Below are 21,068 nucleotides of genomic sequence, written 5' to 3'. Positions count from 1 at the left end.
ATTGAGAAGATGAAGCAGAGGCTGTAAGTAATGGCAGACAGTCTTCTCCCCACTCAAGGCCCCAGTAATCAATCATCATTGATGTGCTTATATTTCTAAGTTGATGGCAAAGGCACAACTGGGTTGACTAGGAAGAGATTCTATGTAAACATCTATGTTCTATCATAGATCTCTCCATGTAAGTGCACAGAGAACTACATCCCTGAACAATTCTGTAAACACTGACATTATATTTAATTACAAATTTAGGAGTCTTTCTTGATGATGCTTCACTTTTACCTCAGTTCCTCTGAAAGGCTTCCTCATCTTAGCAGATGGCACCACTCAGTTATGAAAAAGTAGGTGATCATTTCCTAGGCATACATACCTAGCAAATTTTGTCTATGACAGCTTCAAAATTTACTTCATACGCAAGTACTTCACATCATCCCTCATATGGATGCAAAACTCTGCGTCACCATAAGTTCTTTCCTACCTTTTTTAAGTAACCTTCTCACTGGTATTGTGGCTGTCACTTTTGCCCTGATTCTACTCTGATCCTCCATTTGCAAAGTATTCAGTACTCCAACATGAGTTCTGTTTGTAAGATGTTATTTTTAGAATAGTTAATTTCAGGTTCACAGCAAAAGTGAGCAGAATGGAATTCCCATATAAACCCTGCCCTTCACATGTTCAGTCTTCCGTTTTCAAATCCCCACAGAGTGGTGCACTTGTTACATTTGTTAAACACACACACACACACACACACACACACACACTTTCCAGAAAGTGACTTACCTTATTCTTTTGGTTGTATCTTTCACAGAATAGTTTTTCTTTATTTTCATTTTTATCATTTAAAAAAAAAGAATCAAGTCTAGCTTACCAATTATTTCTCTCATGGACCATGACTTTGGAGTTATATCTAAAAGTTACCATCAAACCCAAGACAAATCACATAGATTTTCTCCTTTATAGTCTTGTGGAGGTTGTGTAATTTAGCATTTTATATTTGCATCTATGGTCCATTCTCAGTTTGTTATAAAATCTCTGACTGTATAACAATATAAATCATATAAAGTTACTCTTTTGTTTTACTATCTTCTACTGGCTTCCTTTTATGCTCAGAATTAAGCCATATGTTCCACCACAGTCTATGATTTCTACTTGATCCTCCTACTCACCACACCCCATGCTGTCTTGGTATGACCCCCAGCCCTTTGCTAGGCAACATGTCTTCTACTTCTTGGGCATGCCCAATTCACTCAGAGTATACCTCCAAGCTGAGAATCTGTGGTAACATGATTAAATAGGAATCAAAGGAAATCTCCCATAGGAAACCGATAGGAGAAATAAAAGAAGGTCTCAGATTATTTCCTTCAGTTTTGTGTTCAGGTATCAGAAAGGCTGAAAGGGTCATAACCTGCATTAACCAGCAAGAACCAAGCAAAGTTTGAGTGAAAGAGGGTGAACATGCCCCAAATATGTTTATCTATCTATATATCTATCTATCTATCTATCTATCTATCTATTATCTATCGATCTTTTGACTTATTTACTTTCTTTTTTTATATATATTTTTTATATTATCAAACTGAATTACAGAGAGGTTACAGTTTCATACACTTGGCATTGGTGACTTATTTACTTTTTCTCTTTCTCTCCCTCTATCTTTCTATCTGAAAAAGAGAACAATGAAGGTTGTTGAAAATTTTAATTTGGTAAGGTGGTATGGGATAAGAAGGTTGAATCTGATCAGGGCACATTTTAATGCATGTATGGACATGTCAAATTGAAACCTTCTGGTATGCCTAATTTTTAGCAGTAAAAATGTGAAAAAATAAAATATTTCAACATATATCCATAATGTTTTAAATGAATCTTGAGATTGAACACTTCTAAATCTATAATCCTTTATAGGAGGGTTAAAAGATAATTTTAAGTGAGGTACAATATTGTACACTATTGTACCTTGAATTTTTAGAACTAGTACTGTGATCAGAGTATGGTGGCATATATCTATATAAATCCTAGGACTCAGGAGGCAGAGGCAGATGGATTGGTAGTGGGAGGCAATCTTGGAATTCTTGTGAAATTCAAGATCAGTGTGGGCTACATAGTGAGACACACTCTCAAAACTACAAATAAATTAAAAAATCAAAGGCCAGAGGTGTAGCTCAGTAGCAGTGGCAATTCTCTTGAATAAATAAAATAAACAAATAAAAAAGCATGTGCTGTGTTCCACAAGGCTAATATTTTTTTTAAATAATTTACCTCTATTAGAAACAATAATTATATGCAACTGACACATGAATTTTTCTACAGTTATTACTTAACAAAAATCTAAGGTATACATAAAGGCTCTATTTTCCACCTTATTTTTAATTCTCCAATTAGACATAGTTTAGGATCTCTTCTACCCAGTTGGTCAGAGCCCCAATAGTAAGATTAGCTAGTCTCCATTCCTGCCTCTAACTGCTGATCAATAGCTGAAGTTTTCTTGAATGGTTCTGATGCGTATATTCCTTCTACCACCATCCTCACAATGTGAGCTGGAGATGGAACTCGTAGGTGGAGTAAGTGCAAAGCTGGAGAGAAAACTTGGGATCTATCCTGGACTACAAAAATAGCAGATAGGCAGATAGTAGATGACAGATAATAGACAGGTAGGTAGATTAATAGATCATAGATAGGTAGATAGACAGACACACACATACATACACACACATACATACATACATAAGTGAATAAGTAGATATACAGATAAGATAGATGGGCAGATGGATAGATAGGCAGATCGATTGACAATAGATAAATAGAAGAAAAGGATTGTGCTCAGAAAAGGTACTAAATAATATTTAGGTTATCCTAATAAAATAGCAATAATGGAACCAAGAATTCCAGTCTCTGTGTTGTGCCCCATAAAGACACACAGACACCAAAATGGTTATATTTCTCAATGACATCCTCATTTCCTCCTTTCAGTTTCAGTTATGGCTCCCACAACACTACATTCCACATTGTTATAAATCATGTAATGCCAGTGTTATACACAACTCAATTTGCTTGAAAATAAATTCATCTTTGAATCACTAGAAATGACTTCTGATTCAATTCTAGGCCTATATAAGCAGAAGTTTCTTATCCCTTAAATCCAGCAGTATTTGGCTTGATACTGTTTCAAGCAAATAGTTACCATTTGAACACGTTTATGGAATGCCTACTTGCTGGTGGTAATGATTTTTATATCTTATCGGGAAGATGTATGCATCTAGTTCTGCGCAAACCAACTGATGCATAACATTTCATTTGGATCTGGTGCCAGCTTCTAGCACCTATTATATATGCTTTAAAACAGCAGTTGCCTTTGCATTTTAATAACCAAGGACAACCGGGTCTTGTTGGGATAAAAAAAATTGCTTGCAAACAAAATTATAGAAAATAACTACCTTCCCTGTTGAGGAGAGTTACATCTGATCAGCTGTGGGACATGCTCTGTTTGTGATGCCTTATGTCATTATCTGCCTAGACACATGCTCCCATATGGTGATTATTCTGTGTCCTGTCTTAGTGTATTAGGAGGCCATGGAAGAAACACCACATGTTCATTTATGTATTTCACCATAAGACATGACCTTTAATTAGATATATAGAAAAAGGTTTTTGAATAAACAAAAGAATACAAAAATAATTCCATATTTTATTCCCTGTAGTGCATGATCTTTACAAGCCATTATGTGGAGGTTGTTAGCAATAAAGCACTAGCTTATTGGTTCAGAAGAGTCCTAGACAACTGAAGCATTTAAGAATTTTTAGTCCGCAAGAATCCTCTAGGTAACTTAAGTATCTTAAGTCTGTTTACCATCAGCTGTTTCAAGATGCTATTCAAATTATGACAGCCATTAGGAGGAGCACTAAGGGAGGCAGCCTGTTGTACTTATCAGTTTATTATTTTAACCATTTAGCCATTGGGAATCAATTTTTATTTGGAATTTTTTATTTTTATGAAATGAGAAAAAAAAACACTTCTGATTATTCAGGCTCTAATAAAAGTTTTATTATACAATCAATGCTTACTAATTGGTTGATGAGTGGTGTTAGTAATTGGCTCAAGTAGAATTTTAGATGTCTGTTAATGGTTCATTAATCAAATTTTAAAGGCCATCATCTTTGAAACTTGAAGATAAAAATTTCAATTCTCTTTTGGACTAGCAAACAGTTATGGTCCTATGGGAGAATATTTCCTCCCCACTTTATGTCTTCAATGGTTGACACAATTTCTGAGGTCATTTGCTAATTATCTTGCTTGATAAGATGTCAAATTGATATAAAAATCCCATGCTACCATGGAAGGAATTTGAGAGTTTAATTATTTTAGACCCATCATATGTGTAAAGAAAATAGAATCACTATATTTTACATACTTAGTCTCTTTTCTCAGAAACCCATTTGCAGGGTAGGTTTAAATTAGCATGCTCTGTATGCTGTCATAATGTAAATGGCCTGTATAGCTAACTAAACCACTTTGGGATAGTTGAACACATTTTCAGTTTTCCTCAGCTTTTGCCTGCTGTTACTCCTAGGACTGGTCTTGGGAGGAGTTTGCTGTAGGAAGATTTCACTTATATGATTTCATTCAGTGGAGGAAGCAGGCCACACATACACAGGATACCTTCTAGAACTTTGTTTAGACAGGATGTTATGGTCTGCCTTCACGACTTCTAGCAAAGTGTTCTTTCATCACCACACACTCAGCCCTTGAGTTTGCCTTCCGTGTGTGCTTCTAGCATAAAATGCATACATATGGAATCCTATTTCCACCTCAGGCTTCTATCCTACCAACTTAGTGTCTTTACAGCCTGTGCCTCTTATTTCCGGGGTGCACAACAAATTCTGTATGCCTTGTCTACTGCACAGGAACCTTGGAAAACACTTACTGGGCTTATCTTCCTTGCCACTGTCCCCTTTAATATTAGTGTTGCTCAGGAGGGCTAGTCACAGGCTACCCCACAAGACTGTGAGCATATCTGTCACTCCCTCACTCTATTCCTACAGGAGGAAAATAAGGGACCTGTGCAATCTTGAATCTTACCTTTGTTTCATTTTTCTTTTCCTCTGGGTTGTAAAGGCACATGCTTTGCCCTTCTTTAATATCACACCTAGTTATTCCCAGCTCACATTACCACCTCTGTTATTGGTCTGGCCTTGCTTGGATGCGTCCATATTGTTATATCAGTGGGAATTGAAAGAATTCTGATGGTTCTTCTTCAGTGACCCAGGCATAGGCAAGGTGGAATTTAGGGAACTAGAAATTGCAGAGGAAATGAAAACACGATGCTTTAACATTTCTAAAACATTGTTAATTATTGTGAACGTTGGTGCATGTTAAAATTGCAGGGTCCCTCCCTAAAAAGAAAAGGAAAAATTTAATGACCAAATTAACTATAGAAAAGTGTACAAGAAATTTACCCACTGCCTTACGTATGAAACTGTAACCCCCTCTGTACATCACTTTGACAATAAATAAGTATTTTAAAAAAAGAATATGGGACACTGATAAACCTGGTGCTCCATGAATTCCACAATAAGTCCTTCTCACCTGTGTATTCTTTCTCTTTTCTCCACTGTAAAACTGATCACTACGCCAAAACAGCTTTTATTCCTGAATAGATATATAAAGCAAATTTATACTTTAATGTTTACAGTAAAGTATGTGTTTGCATACAGTATGCATAGTTTATACATAGTACTTGTGGGAAATATTCATAAATAGTTTTCTCATTGACTTTCTGTTTCTTACCCTTTCTCTTTATTTGCTTACTCTTTTTTTCTTCTACTGTTTCAATGACAGTCTCACTCTGTATCTCAGGCTGTCCTTAAACTCACAATATCTCTGCCTCTGCCTACCTAATGTATGGATTACAGTGGTGCATCATCTCACTAGGATTCATCATCCATTCTTTTACTCATTGTAATATGACAGTGGAGTTAGTCATAATGTCTGGGTTATCAGGACAGAGTTTTTTATGCAAAGAGTTTCATTAGGCAAATCACCTTTGGGCCTTCTGCCTAACCTCATCCCAATTAACAAAAACAGTTCCACATTCATGGTTCTCGGCAAGCACTTTCACAGACATCTCATATAATTTTCTTGTCATTTGTGAGAAAAAATCAAAAAGTTGAACAGAGATGTATAATTTGATGATTTTTATTCACAAATATCAAAATATCTCTGAATCTTATACTCAAACTTGAAAGTATGGAAATAAAATCACTTCTAAGGGATGAAGTCCTTTCTATTCTCAGGTTCTATACATTTTTGAATCTCCTTTCTTCTCTCAATTTTGTTCCTCAGCCTTGCCTTTCTCTGTGATGTAAAGGTTTAATTTTGGAGAGTTTGGTACACTACATCCCCAATTAATATTACCCTCCAGTTGTTCTCTTCCTTTTACCTCACTTCTTCCTCTCTCTCTTCCTTCCTTTCTTCCTCCCATCTCCCCTAATCTCTTTGCCCAAATACAAAAGAAGTTTACAGTTACCTCTTTGTTTATGTGCAACTTCAGGAAGCCAAAACCAGGCAATTTGGACTGTTTCCTCAACTCCCTGTTTTAAAAGAAAAGAGTTTTAAGTTTATAGAAACAAGTAAAGTATAATGTTATGCCTTCAATATACTGACAGTATACTTTCTCCAATTCTTTTAAAACACGAAATCTATGGTAGAGTATATTGCTGTAAAACAAACATTCTTAGTGACTAAATTTCCACACTATACAGAAAAAGAATCCACTCTGGGATTTGTGCCAGCTCAGCTGAATGCTGCTTATATTCTCCTTCTTCAGAAAAGTAAGCAGCCATCCAGAAGCAGTGTCAGGTTCTGGAAAGGGAGAGGCTCTATAGAAAGCGGTGTGCAGCGGGTAGCAGGGGATGGGGTGGGGTGGGGTGGGGTGGAGGGAGGACCCTTGCTCTGTCCTTCTCTGAATAATTATAAATACCAACACCTTCTCTCACATGCAAAGCCCAGATGTTTGCTTTTATGTTTGTATTGTTTATTTTGGTGGTACTGATGTTTGAACTCAAGGCCTCATGCTAGTTTGGCTTGCTTGCTTACTTGGCCCTATGCCTCCATCTGGCTTTCTACTAGTCATTTTTGAAGATGGATTCTCCAAGTCTTTTATGCCTGGGCTTACTTCTAACTATGGTCCTGAAGATCTTAGCTTCATGAGTAGTTATGATTACAAGCATGAACCACTAGGATGGGCCCAAGTATTTTCTTCTGGCTTCTCCAAGTTGTTTGAAAATTGTGTTTGAGGCTTTAGACATGCAGACCAGAAGGCTACATTATACTTTATTACTGTCTACTACTGATGTAAGGCTTGGGTCATGTCTCAGGGTCTCTGGAGAGAGTCATTAATAAATGTCCTAGCCTGAACCATTATACCCAAAGATTTCTCTCTCTTTCTCTCTTTGCTCTTTTTCCATTTCCAGCCTGGTTGTGTAAATACTACCGAAGTGGACATTAAGAAGTCATCCAGGATGAGAAACCCCCACAAAACACGGAAGGTAACCTGACATCTGTTGTAAGGTCCTGGTGATGTACTACAGTGTTTATGGAGTATCACCCAACAAACCCTTGCCTCCATTCTATGACCAGTCTTCCCTGACCTTCCAGGTCTTTTGGTCCATTTCCCCTTAGGAATGGCACCATCACTGTGTCTCACAGCAGATGGGTGGTGCTGCCTGGAGCTGGTAGGAGGACAAGAGAAGCCTCAGACCCATCCACTCCCCATGACAGCAATGTGTCACAAACAAGGAAAAAGATGGAGATAATCTGAGAAAAAGGGATATTGATGAGAAAAAGTGATTTTGAGAGAAAAATCCAAGGGAAAAATGCTGGTTAATTTTAGGAAGAGTCTGAGGACCTTATTTTAAAACCAGACAGTTGAGAATGTCTGTTCTCAGAAACAGTGCCTAGGGGAAAATGTTACTCTGAAATCAGTAATATTTTAGACAGTCCTTTGAAAATAGTTGTGGTGACCACATATTCTTCAAAGTAGTATGGACACATAGAAAGTATTTTTATTAATTTCATTGAAAATACAAATATATTACATAGACATATGTATTATATGCATATAGATATAATTTTTAGCCTGTTACAATCAATCTAGACATGCAGCATAGACTGGAAGGCCTGACAGGAAATCTTGATTTAAATTGTGTTGTGTGTCATCAGTGATCTTTCCTCTGTGTGTGAACAGAAAGAATGAAAAAATACGGATTCTCATATTCTTTTTAGAAAGGCACCAATTCTATCTGATTAGGCTCTCACCCTTTGGTTCTCATTTCACGTTATCTTCTTCTTATGGGCCATGTCTCCAAATACAGTTACCCTGGGCTTTCACATACTCACGTGGAGGTATTCAGTTCATTTCATCCTATAAAGGCAATTGAAAAGATGTTTTACTCTAAATTGCTTCATTTTATGAATAACTTGGCAACAAGCAGTGAACTATGTCACCACCTTAGAAGGGATTTCTCACAGTGCTGTCCTGGTGGAGCAGGCCTCTCCAAATGGTTATAAATCCTAGAAAACAATGATCAGGTACACGTGCCCTCAGGAAGCTGCCAGCGGTTTGCTCTTGCTCTGTAACTGGCCAGTCTGTTTTTGGCCCTTCTGCTGAGCGACTGCTATCCATTTTACACTGCTGCTGGGAAGCATGTGGAAGCCTTGAGCCATGCTTAATCTTTTTAAACAGTTACTGTCCTTTGTAAAGACAGCTGCTCCTCATGTCTTTGGGAGTCAGACGGAGTAATATTTCTTGCGATTTCATTTCATAACACAAGGGAACAGAGCCAATGAATCTTTGTAGTCATAATCCAGTATATGTGCTTAAAGAATATTTAGGTTATCTTCATTTAATTTTAGGATGTTGTATTGAACTATTGAGTTTTGAACATGTTTATTAATATAAATGATTTATGATATTTTGAGAATTTTGAATGGTCAACTTAGGCATTTAGCTCAGTGCTTAGCACTTGCTTAACATCTACAAGACCCTGGATTTTATCCCCAGAACTTCAACCAATAAACAAATCAGTTCAAAATTGAAGATTAGCTCATTTTCAAATCTTTCTTTAAGTTTTAATATACTTTATTAAAATACAAAGAAATTGTTCATATATATATATATACATATATATATATATACACATAGCTTCAGGACTCATAAATGATTATGTTAGCATAGCCATAAAGAAACAAGGATAATCTACAGGATTTTTGTTTGTTTGTTTGTTTGTTTCATTGTTGTTTATTTCTTGCAGTGCTGGTAATTGACAGCAGGGAAATTACCCAAACTAGGCAAGCATTCTACTTTTGAGTCCAATCTAGACAGTGATTTTAAGGGCCCCTTGATGGTCTTCAGTGTATTCCTAAATATTTTGTTGTAATAGTAGGGTTGTGTATTAATCAGTGATCTCCAAAGAAGCAGAACTGACAATAGGTGTGTGTGTGTGCGTGTGTGTGTGTGTGTGTTTATGAATACATGTGCACACATGCATAAAGGAAAGAGAAAGGGATAGGAAGAGCTCATGAGAAATGGGAAGGGTAGGTTAATTTAAGAAATGTGTTTACATGAAGACACTCAGATCATATGAAAAGGCTACCAAGCCCCAACAGAGAGCAGGGAAACGTGGCAGTTCAAATACAAAGGTGTCTAGAGTCAAAATTCCTTCTTAACAAAGTGACCAGCCTTTGTTTTATTTAGAGTTTCAACTGGTTAAATGAAGTCCACTCACATTAGAAAGAGCTATCTGGTTTATTCAGAGTTTACCAATTTAAGGGTCAATTGCACCCAAAAATAAACCTCTCACAGCCAGAATGGTATTTGACTAAATCTCCTGCCAAACAAAGTTAGACCAAAGTTCACATGTACAGTTAGCTATGAAAGGCTGGATCCTTCTAGATGACAATAGCTGAGGAGACCTCACTGTTTGACAAGCATCTGTGTGATTCCTAACCTACACTTGTAGGTGCCTCCTGCAATGTCTAAAGCTAGATTTCAAAAGAGTCATTGCTTGGCCTGGTCCTTTCTCCCTACCATGGGTCTTAGCATTAGAACCAACAGCTAGGTGACCAGGTAATGTCTACAGCCTGGAAGAACAGTTGGCAAATTCATGATTCTTGGTTTTGCATTACTAACACTGCTCATACCTTAGAAATCTGAAATTTATTGCTTCCATATGCAGCATCTATTAAGTCTAATGCATTACACAACACAGTTAATGCCCCCATCTTAGGTATTATGAAGATATGATAAAGGTGCAAACAACAGAAACTCCACTCAAAGTAGATCAATTTAGCAGAGTGGTCTCTATGCTCATACACTAAAACCCTAACATAGGCAGGGACATTGAACCTAAGCCTTAGGCATCATTGGAGTCTCTTTTTGTTAACTCTGTTTAGGCTTCTTACCCTGTTCTTTCTACAATGGCTTCCTTCACATGGAGTCAGTCCCAGCCCCATTCTCTCTCCTAGCTGGGATGCACGATCCAGGAAGAAATATAAATAGTCCCACACTGGCCAAGAAAGAAAATTCTGAGATTGTACTTGGTGTTTGGTTAGGATGTACTGTTTTCTTTATGGAGGGAATCTTCAGTCTAGGGCCCAAAAGCTCCCTTACACATCTTTCATGAAGGAAATAATCCCATCCTTCCCTCATGACCTAATTACTTTCCAAAGTCCCCGCTTCCAACTAAGATCAATTTAGGGTTAGAATACAAGCATTTTGGAAAGCCACAATTCTTCAAATTATAGCAGTGGCCTGCGGGGGCGGGGGAGAGAGAGAGGGAGAGAGAGAGAGAGAAAGAGAAAGAGAGAGAGAGTTTTCTTAATCTTAAAATGTTAAGGAAAATCAAGGAATCCACACATGAACAGCTGCACAAATTTACACAAAAAGTTAAATTTGTTTCACTTAATGAATCATTAGGATGATGTGCCAAAAGACAAAAAAATTCCAGACAGTGGGAAAAAAGTACATGAGGACGTGTTCTGTCCCCAGGACTCAGAATGTTGAGACAGAATTCTAAGCACAAGAATTGCAAGTTCAAGGACAACTTATTGCACAGGGCAGTCCTATTGGGGCAGTGGGAAGGGAACAACCTAAAAACCTCAAACTGAAAAAAAGAAAAACAAAAAACAAGAATCACATACACCTTTCATTTTTCTTTTCCTGAAGCCCTACTTGCTGCTAACACAATTCCTCCCCATCCTCTTGTATTTGAATGTGCATATAAAATGAGTGGTTTACTACATCCTAGAAGGCTAAGCCTTACCTCCTGATGGCTGAGCTGCTGGTTTGATGTAGAACCAGATCACAGGAAATTCACATCTGTTGAAATGCTTATAGAAATGTGGAAATAGAAGATACTTTATGGATTGTTTACTTTTACAACATCAAAAATTGTACCCAAGGAACTTATTGTTAAATTTTCAGCTAAGCTTAAATGTTAAAATTTTCAACTAAAGCTGGGTGCGATGATGCACACTGGTATTCCAGTATTCGGGAGGCTGAGGCAAGAGGATCATGAGTTCTGGTTTAGCCTGGAAAACATTCAAATAATCCAACAAATAAAACAATTAGTCATTTTGCAAGCACTGTGTGTATGACTTCTGAATTGTAAGGAAAGAACATAAAATAGTTAGACCAATATTTTAAAAAAAGAAAGGTGATGTTTTAGCGACTTTATTTTCCTTATCAAAAAGCATGATACGTCTAGAAGACCTCTAGACAATAGACAGTAAAACAATTATGTAATTGGTAATCTTTCACTTACCTGATATCTTAAAAATCAACCTAAAGTCTAGAAGGTTGCTAAATACAATCATGTATCAAGTATTACTACTATTAATTCATTTAGACCTTTCTGTGTTTTCAATGCAAATTAAATATCCTTATATATCAGAACCTATATGTATTATTCTTTTCGTTTAAACCCAGTTTTAATCCCTTATTTCTGCGATTGTATTCTAACATAGAAGGAAACATTTATTTTGTTTACTTCAATCTTGAATGTGTAGCACATAACTTCCACGTATAAGTGCTTAACACATGCATGAAGTAACAGTGAATGAATGAATAAATGAGTGAATGAAATGAGTTAGGCCAAGCCATTTAGCTCAACCCCATTAGTAACAAATTCAAAGCACATTGATGATACTTTATGATGAAATGTATGGGCAGTGATAGAACTTAGTTCTAAGATACTGGAGACAGGACAGGAGATGTTAGCAGAACCTAACCAGCATAGTCTAGAATGGATGATCCACAGGATGAGAGACAAGACTAAATTTGATTTAAAAGGGCCAAGAACAAAACAATGGGGTAACACAAAGAAAAAAAGAGTCAAGTCCAGAGGTTTCATTGTAATGGCAAAATGTCACATTAAAAGTTCTAAGACAATAAAAGTCCAAAGAAAAGCAGTTCATGAATAAAACTTACTTGCAGAAAGGTCTAAAAACAGACTTTAGCAAGCACCTGGACCCACCCTGTCTAATTTCAACAGTTTCCTTGTAAACTTTATCTGGCAACTTTAAATTTTTGGGACTTGGGCAGTTACTTTTTTTAATGCCCTCATTTTTATCTTCCTGTCCCTAGAAGTACAAGTCACACATTGTAAATTGTTTAAAATTCATAATACTTTGATATTAAACAAAATGTAATTTGATTTTTCTCAAGTTGATGTGGTGACTCATGCTCATGTGGGGATGGTATTTTAGCTCTTTAGTCTCTATAACTTCCTTCATACTAGGCAAAATAGTCTTTATAATAGTTGGTTTGACTTCGATTTGAGCATATAAGTAAAGAGACATTGTAGCATTGGGAATTCCAGAGAAAATGTGAGGCCTTTGGAGTCAAAGATATTTGCACGTACATCCCGAGGAATGAGGATGCGCTCTGACTCTGCCTTGTGACATGGAATGGCAGAGTGCAATGGAATGTCTTCAGTCTGAAATCAGTAGAATTCAATGCTTCGTTCCATTCCTATGTAAAAATAAAGTTATTTGTAGATCTCCATAGGGGTTATTAAATTGATTTTCTATTATTTATATATATATATGCACATCTATCTTACTTTGAATTTAATAGTATCAAATGTTAATTTTCACATTCCACAGATTTAGTCCCTTCAGACTGCTCCCCAAATTGTATTCTACTTACCCTATTTTTACACATAATAAGGTGTTCTGGATAAAAATCTAACCACATGCTTTCTAAATTTCTGTTCTTCTGTTGTACATGGCAAGTGTTCATAGGAATTTTGGATGTTGATAAGATGATTCATCAAATAAGCTTTGTGTTACCTTACTGGATAGATAATACAAATTTGCTTTTTTTGGAAGTCTGTGACTGTGAGAGATGTTTTAGCCTAATATATTTATTTTTTATTATAATATAGTCTGTCTATGGTTTACAAAATGATATTAGAAGTCACAGTCCAACCCACACACCCACAGCTGAAACAAAGCCTCCAACAGAAGATGAGCTGCATCAACAGGTGGGTTAACTTGTGAAATAACCTACTAATAGGGCACAGCATGACAGCTACAAAGAGGAGACAGTGAATGGGAATTGTGAGTGCTGGGAAAGGTAATTTGTGTGCTCAGATTTTTCCTATTGACTTTCAGTTAAGAGGAAAGGAAGGGAATGGTGCATGCTGGTTTTCTGGAGGATTGGGAAAGAAAATCTTAGAGTTTCAGGCTAGCTTGGAATATACAGCAAGCCCAATAAATAAAGACGTGGTCTCAGAAAAAAAAAATGCCATACAAGGGTTAAGGATGTAGCATAGTGATAGAGCAATTGCCCAGCATGCATGAAACCATAGATTCAAGCCCAGTGCCCAAATGATAGCAATAATTAATAATAAAACCATGAAGTTGTCTAATTCTCAGACATGACACTTGAAAATGTATCAATGTATGGCAGTAGCGCCACATTTTCACATACAAGGCTGTGATTTGATGCCACAATTGTACTTACCCCTGTTGCTACAGTAAAGAAGGTTTTCTTTATCAATCATAGTATACAGTATATATATATATATATATATATATATATATATATATATAGCTTCTCTTTTTTTAGTCTAATTGGCTTCAAGAAGTATTTCAAAGCACACAATAATGTCTCATGAAATACTAGTTAAACCTCTTTGTTGGTATAATTCAAGGGCTAGCCCGCGCCCCCTACCCCCTCCTTTTTACTTTTTATTTCCTAATATTTTATTGGGTTGTGACTTATTTTCACTTTTCTAGTATGTTTATAATCATCCTGAAGGAAAAGTAAATGCACAGAGATTCTAGGCTAAAGTTTCCCATGTGTTTGTGTCCATTTGAGCTCTAGTTATGAGTGGACAATATGAGTTTTAAAGCACATACGTTCATTTCTGAATGAAATACTTATGGAGAAATGTGACTCTGGATTTCATTACTCACAGTGAATGGATATTTTAAATCTCCATAACATTTTTCATTGAAGTTTTATTTTGACAAAGTAAATACAATGTTCACTCATTTCTATTTCAAAGGTATATTGTTTTTACATTCAAATGGATATTCATTTTCTGTTAACTCAAAGCCTTCTGCTTTGATTTTTTTTTATTTTTAGCTTGCACTTTACTGCAAATCAGATTTGAAACTTGTGATGTCATTATTTATGTAACTACTTCTCTAACCCTCTTTACAGATAAAATATTGGCAAATACAGTTAGATAGACACCGGTTAAAAATGTCAAAAGTCGCTGATAGGTAAGTATTTTATGATGTCAATGTGAATTTTAAAATGCTGTGACACAAATTTGTTAGAAATGGCAAGAGGATGCTTACAGTTGGGGCTGTAATAAATAATTGAAATTCTCTAAATATGCTGTCTTATTTTTCCCTTTTGCACATAATGAATTTTTTTGTAGGTGAGAGCAAGACACTATTTCTTTGACTTGTACTCAGAGTCTGAGTGCTGTCCTTTAGCTTTTTGCTCAAGGCACTCTACCACTTGAGCCACAGCTCTAGTTCAGGAGTTTAGGTGGTTACTTAGAGATAAGGATCTCATAGACTTTTTTCCCTGGGCTGGTTTTGAGCCATGATTCTTAGGTCTCAGTTTCCTTAGTAACTAGGATTATAGGTATGAGGCATTGGCACCTGGCATATATAAAGATCTTTGTAAAGAACTCTTGTGCTCTGGTTGAAAGGGCAGCATGATCATCATTGTCCTAAATCCCTAGAAATTGTATCCTTACACAGCCCAGAACCAGGTACAGACAAGAAATCAAAGGACTGAAATCTTCTCACTTCTGCTGGAAGATATGCAATTTAATTTACTGGATACATTTTGGTGAACCAGTGATGAAACTGTAAATTCATTTCCACATTAATAATCTGCTATTGCCTACCTTAAGAATCTATATTAAACTTAGATTTTAGATTTGCCTTGTCTTCATTTAAAACTGATCTTAGTAAGATTCATTTTCTTTATTTGGGCACACTGTCAAATCTTGCCCCTCTAACCTTTTCATTCTCCCTTTGTTCTTAAATATAGATTGAAAAGCACCTATATTTTACCTAATACTTATATATACTTTTGAGCAAATTTCCCACTTAATCCTTTCTGCAAATTGTCTAACATCCACTGGGCAAACCAAGTGCCAGAACAAGGACTAAAGTGACTTAGCACTGCCCTTCATAAGCCAACTTCCCCAAGGTCACCTCCTATAGACCTAAGGAGTGTTGATCTCATATTTCAGACATGGGAGGCAAATGCCATCACCAAAATGCCTAAATCCTAAGTTGTTGCATTAATGGATTCCCTGGACAGAGGCTTTTTATTACTTTGAATCTCATTTCTGAAATTATCTTCAGGTAGAAAATTCAGGAAGGTGGAAATGTCTGGGTCTTTTTTTTTTTCTCCCTAGTCTACTCAGTTATACGGAACAATATGTAGAATATGATCCATTTCTTGTTCCACCTGACCCTTCAAACCCATGGCTGTCAGATGACACTACTTTCTGGGAACTTGAGGCAAGGTAAGTGAGTGTTTTTCTTCATTTCAAATCTTTCATTTATTTTAGAGATTGGATGAAATAAGAATCTTGTAGCTAGTTCCTTCTAAAGATGACTTTACTCTTTATCTTCATTGTCTAGGATTTCACATTCTTGCTCAAAGTAATGGCTTTTGTAACAGGCATTTGTTTTGTATGAATACTTAATCTATAAAAAGATGTAATCTTATTATTTATGACAACATATATGGAACTAGTGATCATTATGTTTGGTAAAATAATCCAGGCACAGAAACAAAAGTATCCCGTGATCTCATAAAATATAAAAAAATTGATCTCAGTAGTATAATAGTGCTAATCAGTTGCTGTGGAGGGAGGGAGGCAAAGAGCGAGACTGACCAATGATACTAAGTCATACTTAGATGGGAGTAGGAAATTCTGGTATACCACTGAGCAGTAAGGTGACTACAGGTAACTGGCCTGTGTAGTTAAAAAACGCTAGAAGAAGTAATTCTGAAGGCCTTTGACTATAAACATAGGATGTTTGAGGAGACATAGGCATCGTGTTGTAGATATTATACGTGTTACCAAAACATCACATGATATTCCATATAAGTATATATATACATATTTATACATACATATACATGTGTGCAGACATGTGCACTTTCATGTTCTTATGTATTAGTATGAAATTTTAAAAAATTAATTTTAGAAACAGAGGTTTATTTCTGATAATACTGACCTAAAATTAGAAGTGACAATTTCAAGGTGAGTTGGTCAGGGTTTAGATCTTCAGTTCTTAGAATTCAGCTCTTCAAAGGCTCACATATTCAAGTAAAATGAATGCTAACTCCATACTTACTTAAGACCAATAAAGTACATTTTTATGCATTCAATTTTAAAATCAAGTGAGCTTACCATAAACACTAGGAGAACTAACTTTCAAAAACTAGAGCATAAGCAAGGCCTCTCAGCTTCTTTGATGAGCACTCTAGGAAGAACATTATGGAGTCATTAGAAGGTCCTGCACGTCTCTTTACAAGCAGGATCAGTGGTCTGTAGCACTTCCAAGAGTATGTTTGTGACTGTCTTTTTCTTTCATATCATGTAAGAGATGTCAAACACTTGATAAAACCAGAGAATTTCATCTATAACGAAGCTAATATCCCCAAAGGTTATGATTTGCCAAGAATTAGTCATAAATTACTTTTGGAGGTTTTGGTTGTCAATACATCTTTCCCAGTGTAACTTCCTACCATGAAAATGCATTGTATAGTATTTAAGACTCCATCCATTTCTAGGTCTTTGCCTTTTATTACTTGTGGGACATTGGCAAGTTATAACTCTCTTTGTGCCTCAGTTTCCTCATGTATAAAATGAAAAGATTAATAGCACTGAACCCATGAATAAATGAAGATCATTCATTCGGACCACTTAGCACATTGACAACTAGACTCTGGCCATTTAGCATCTAATTATAAAAGTTAGTTATTTATTCAACTTACGTTTCCTGAAGAACAGTTTATCAGAGATATATTGATTTTTTGAAAACGAACAAGAGGAACTTTAAGATATGACTCTGAAAAGAAAGTATACAGAAAATAAGAGTGGCAGTGAAAGGAATATATATTTTTTCTCTCCTGTAGCAAAGAACCGAGCCAACAGAGGGTAAAGAGATGGGGCTTTGGCATGGATGAGGCGTTGAAAGACTCAGTTGGGAGAGAGCAATTCCTTAAATTTCTAGAGTCAGAATTCAGTTCAGAAAACTTGAGGTAAGACACGGTGTTTAGTTCTTATGCTTTAAGCCTGGGCAACATGGTTGTTTTCTTTGGACCTCAAATAGATCCACTATTCTACCAATAGCATATTGCTGTTATAACCTCATTACATTTGTTCACCAAATGGAAGGAAAAACAGATCATCAGGACAAAGGTTATTCAATGTTATTGATTCTTTACCATCATCGGTATGTATGTATGTATGTATGTTTGTTTGTTTGTTTGTTTATTTCATGCCAATACTAGGGCTTGAAATTAGGGCCTGAGCACTGTACCTTAGCTATTTTTTGTTTAAAAATAGTTCTCTACCACTTGAGGCACAGCTCTATTTCTAGCTTTTTGGCTGTTAATTGAAGAAGCGAGTCTCATGGACTTTCCTGTCCTCACTGTTTTGAGCCTTAATCCTCAGATCTCAACTTCCTGAGTAGCTAGGATTACAGACATGAGCCTCTGGCACCTGGTGATAATTGCTTTTTATGCTGCCTCTTTTGGTTGGTACTGGGGCTTGAACTCAAGGGCTGCATTCTCCCTTATCTTTTTCTTTCAAGTCTGATGCTGTACAAATTGAACTATATGGCTCTTCCAAATTTGTTGATTAATTGGAACTATGCATCATATTTGCCTACCCACATTGGCTTCAAACCCTGATCCTCAGATCTCAGCCTCCTGAAGAGCTAGGTTTCTAAGAGTGAGCCACTCATCATTCAAGTTTTTAACAATATAAACATAGTGCTTTAGAAATGCTTGAGAAACAGAGCTCTCGGTTTATCAAAGTGGAAAATGACAGAACTTGTGTAGTTAAATTACATGATAACCTATTATAAATATTAACCAACCTCAAATGTCATTTCTCCAGGAAGACTGACAGTGGACAGCTACACTCAAGATCTTGATACAAAACTCAAGGGGAAACTCATTTATTCTCACATTTAAATACAGCAGGAGAGCCTCTGAGAGCAGTTCTGCCTTGAGCTATTAGAGAGGAAAAGATAACCCATCAGTTCACCACCCCAGCTTTATAGACTTCTGAAATCTTCTAACATTTAAAGGGACACTTGGAAATAACATCATAATATGTGGGGCAACATTATGGATTTTAATAACTATGTAAGATCATAGAAGTGAATGGTAATTTTTCAATAAATGAAACTATTGTTCATTGAGGTCTTTCATTCATTATCCTATTGGAATCTGATACCCAGTTTTCTCTTTTCCTTGGTTTGTTGTGTCCTGTGAAGATCTTTACAGAAAGGTCTCGGAATTAATTAATTTTGCCAGACACTTCAAGAGGCTCAGATCTGAGGGTCGCAGTTCAAAGCCAGCCCTATGTGAAACTCCTGTCTCCAATTAACCACCAGACAACCAGAAGTGATATTGTATCTCAAAGTGGTTGGGAGCTAGCCTTGAGCAAAAGAGCTCAGGATTAGCAGCCAGGCCCTGAGTTCAAGCCCCAGGACTGACAAAAAACATTATAAATAGCCATGGAAACTAAACAGTCACATTCTTTACAGGAGGCTTAACAGATACCTGTATCAAATCATTCAGAAATATAAAGAAGGCTGACAAATGTCTCAAGGATAAGGCAGGGTGACCACAAGCAAAGTCTGAATGCTTTAATTTTTACTCTACTTGTCATGAATTTAGAGAATGCAGCTTTCTATTCTCTTTCAGGTTTATGAGATCCATTTCTGGTGAGGCTTTTACAGGACTTAAAAGTGCTGAGAATTTTGATTGGATTAATTAGCATTTTTACATTGAAGTCATACCATCAATAATTGAGTGCAAAAATATATTAAAAATAAAGCAAACATAAAAGATGCATTTTGGGCATGTTGGTGAAATGAAGCTGGATTTTCCTCTCATTGTGCAAGATTTTGAAAAGATATTTACAGCTTACATTTCACAAAGGGGAAATAAATGAGCAATGAACCCCACTTAACTAAATAAAAATGCTTTTTCTCTCCAGTGGTGTATATAGACAAGAAAACAAGTCACAATACAAAGTGATGGGTATTTAGGTAGCTGTACATATACACTCAGAGAGAGAGATTAGCAATGGTATAACAGTAGAAATGTCTTGCCAGAACTGGTCATCAGAAGACAATAACAAGGGGAAAACAAAGAGAAAGAAAATTTTAGAGAAAATAGAGTAGCTTGTACCATTTACCTGTATGAGTTGAATCACCAATAATTCTTGTTTGGATGAACTAGTTGCTATGTTAATTCCATGCTATAGTAGTGTCCCTGCTGAGTATGAAAATATCAGAGGGCCAGACATGGGAGCTTATGCCCATAATCTCAGCTATGTGGGAGGTATAGGTAGTAGGATTATGGTCTAAGGCTGGCCTGAACAAAAACATGAGACCCTGTCTAAAAAATAGCTTTAAAAGGGATAGGGTGACTGAAATGGAAGAGCACATGCCTACCAAGTATAAGGCCCTGAGTTCAAGTATTGACAAAAAAAATAGATATTTTACATATGTATAAAAACACACATATATTTATTTCTTTTCTGTGCTTACCACATTTCCTTATTAAATGTAGATAGATAAATCATAAGAAAATATAACTATAGAGAGAATTTCCATAGCAAATACACTGCAGAGTATGCTTCATACTACTTCTGTTTGACAGCTGTGGACTCTTTATAGCAGTATTGGCTTCATTATTTCAGACTGTCACAAATCTATGTATCACAACAAATAAGCACTGTAAATTTTAATGCCTTTTTATAGATAAGCGGAATATCTGACACAGGTGGCTACCTTGTGTGAGAGGTCAGATCACCACTAAGTGACTCCCTCTAAGTGACAGTACTCAGGTTCTGTCCACCCCATCCACTTTCACCTACATATCTGTATCTTACCCTAGGAAGACGAAATGGTCCAGTTATTCAGTAGGGCTGTGAATTCTACTTGAATAACTCTCAGTGCATTGTGTCTAAGAAGTAGCAGCCTTGGAAGTACCTACTATTGCTGGGAGTGGGGTGCTCATGTGAGCATTTCTTCAAACATCAGGACAGGAAAAGAAATAGGAGACACTGTTTATCTCAAAGTACTTATTCCTTCAATGTCCCGTGGCTCTCCAGTGATGTGGTTTTGCTCATTCTGTTTTTAGACAGAGCACTTTGCATACATCCAGTACTAAGTAAATATAATAATAGCATGTGTATTATCCTTGAGTTCCTAAGAGTATGCCAGATACCTTGTAGTAACCTTTACATATCTTTAACCCAGTGGAACTCCAGTGAGCCAG

At 36.4% G+C, this 21,068-nt stretch overlaps 1 protein-coding gene across 1 annotated transcript in view; it reads left to right on the top strand.

Moving 5' to 3' along the window:
- Rgs7 (regulator of G protein signaling 7) overlaps positions 1–21,068 on the top strand; it is a 436,763-nt gene that overhangs the window by 403,901 nt on the left and 11,794 nt on the right. The window contains exons 10-14 of the mRNA XM_048357041.1: positions 7,465–7,539; positions 13,438–13,536; positions 14,724–14,785; positions 15,946–16,056; positions 17,682–17,807. Coding sequence (XP_048212998.1) covers positions 7,465–7,539; positions 13,438–13,536; positions 14,724–14,785; positions 15,946–16,056; positions 17,682–17,807 — 473 coding nt within the window. The remainder of the gene's footprint in view (positions 1–7,464; positions 7,540–13,437; positions 13,537–14,723; positions 14,786–15,945; positions 16,057–17,681; positions 17,808–21,068) is intronic.

The sequence above is a fragment of the Perognathus longimembris genome, chromosome 11 (genome assembly GCF_023159225.1).
Source record: "Perognathus longimembris pacificus isolate PPM17 chromosome 11, ASM2315922v1, whole genome shotgun sequence".
Lineage (NCBI taxonomy): Eukaryota > Metazoa > Chordata > Mammalia > Rodentia > Heteromyidae > Perognathus > Perognathus longimembris.
The sequence above is the reverse complement of the archived record's forward strand: the minus strand, read 5'-3'. Positions and strand labels throughout refer to the sequence as shown.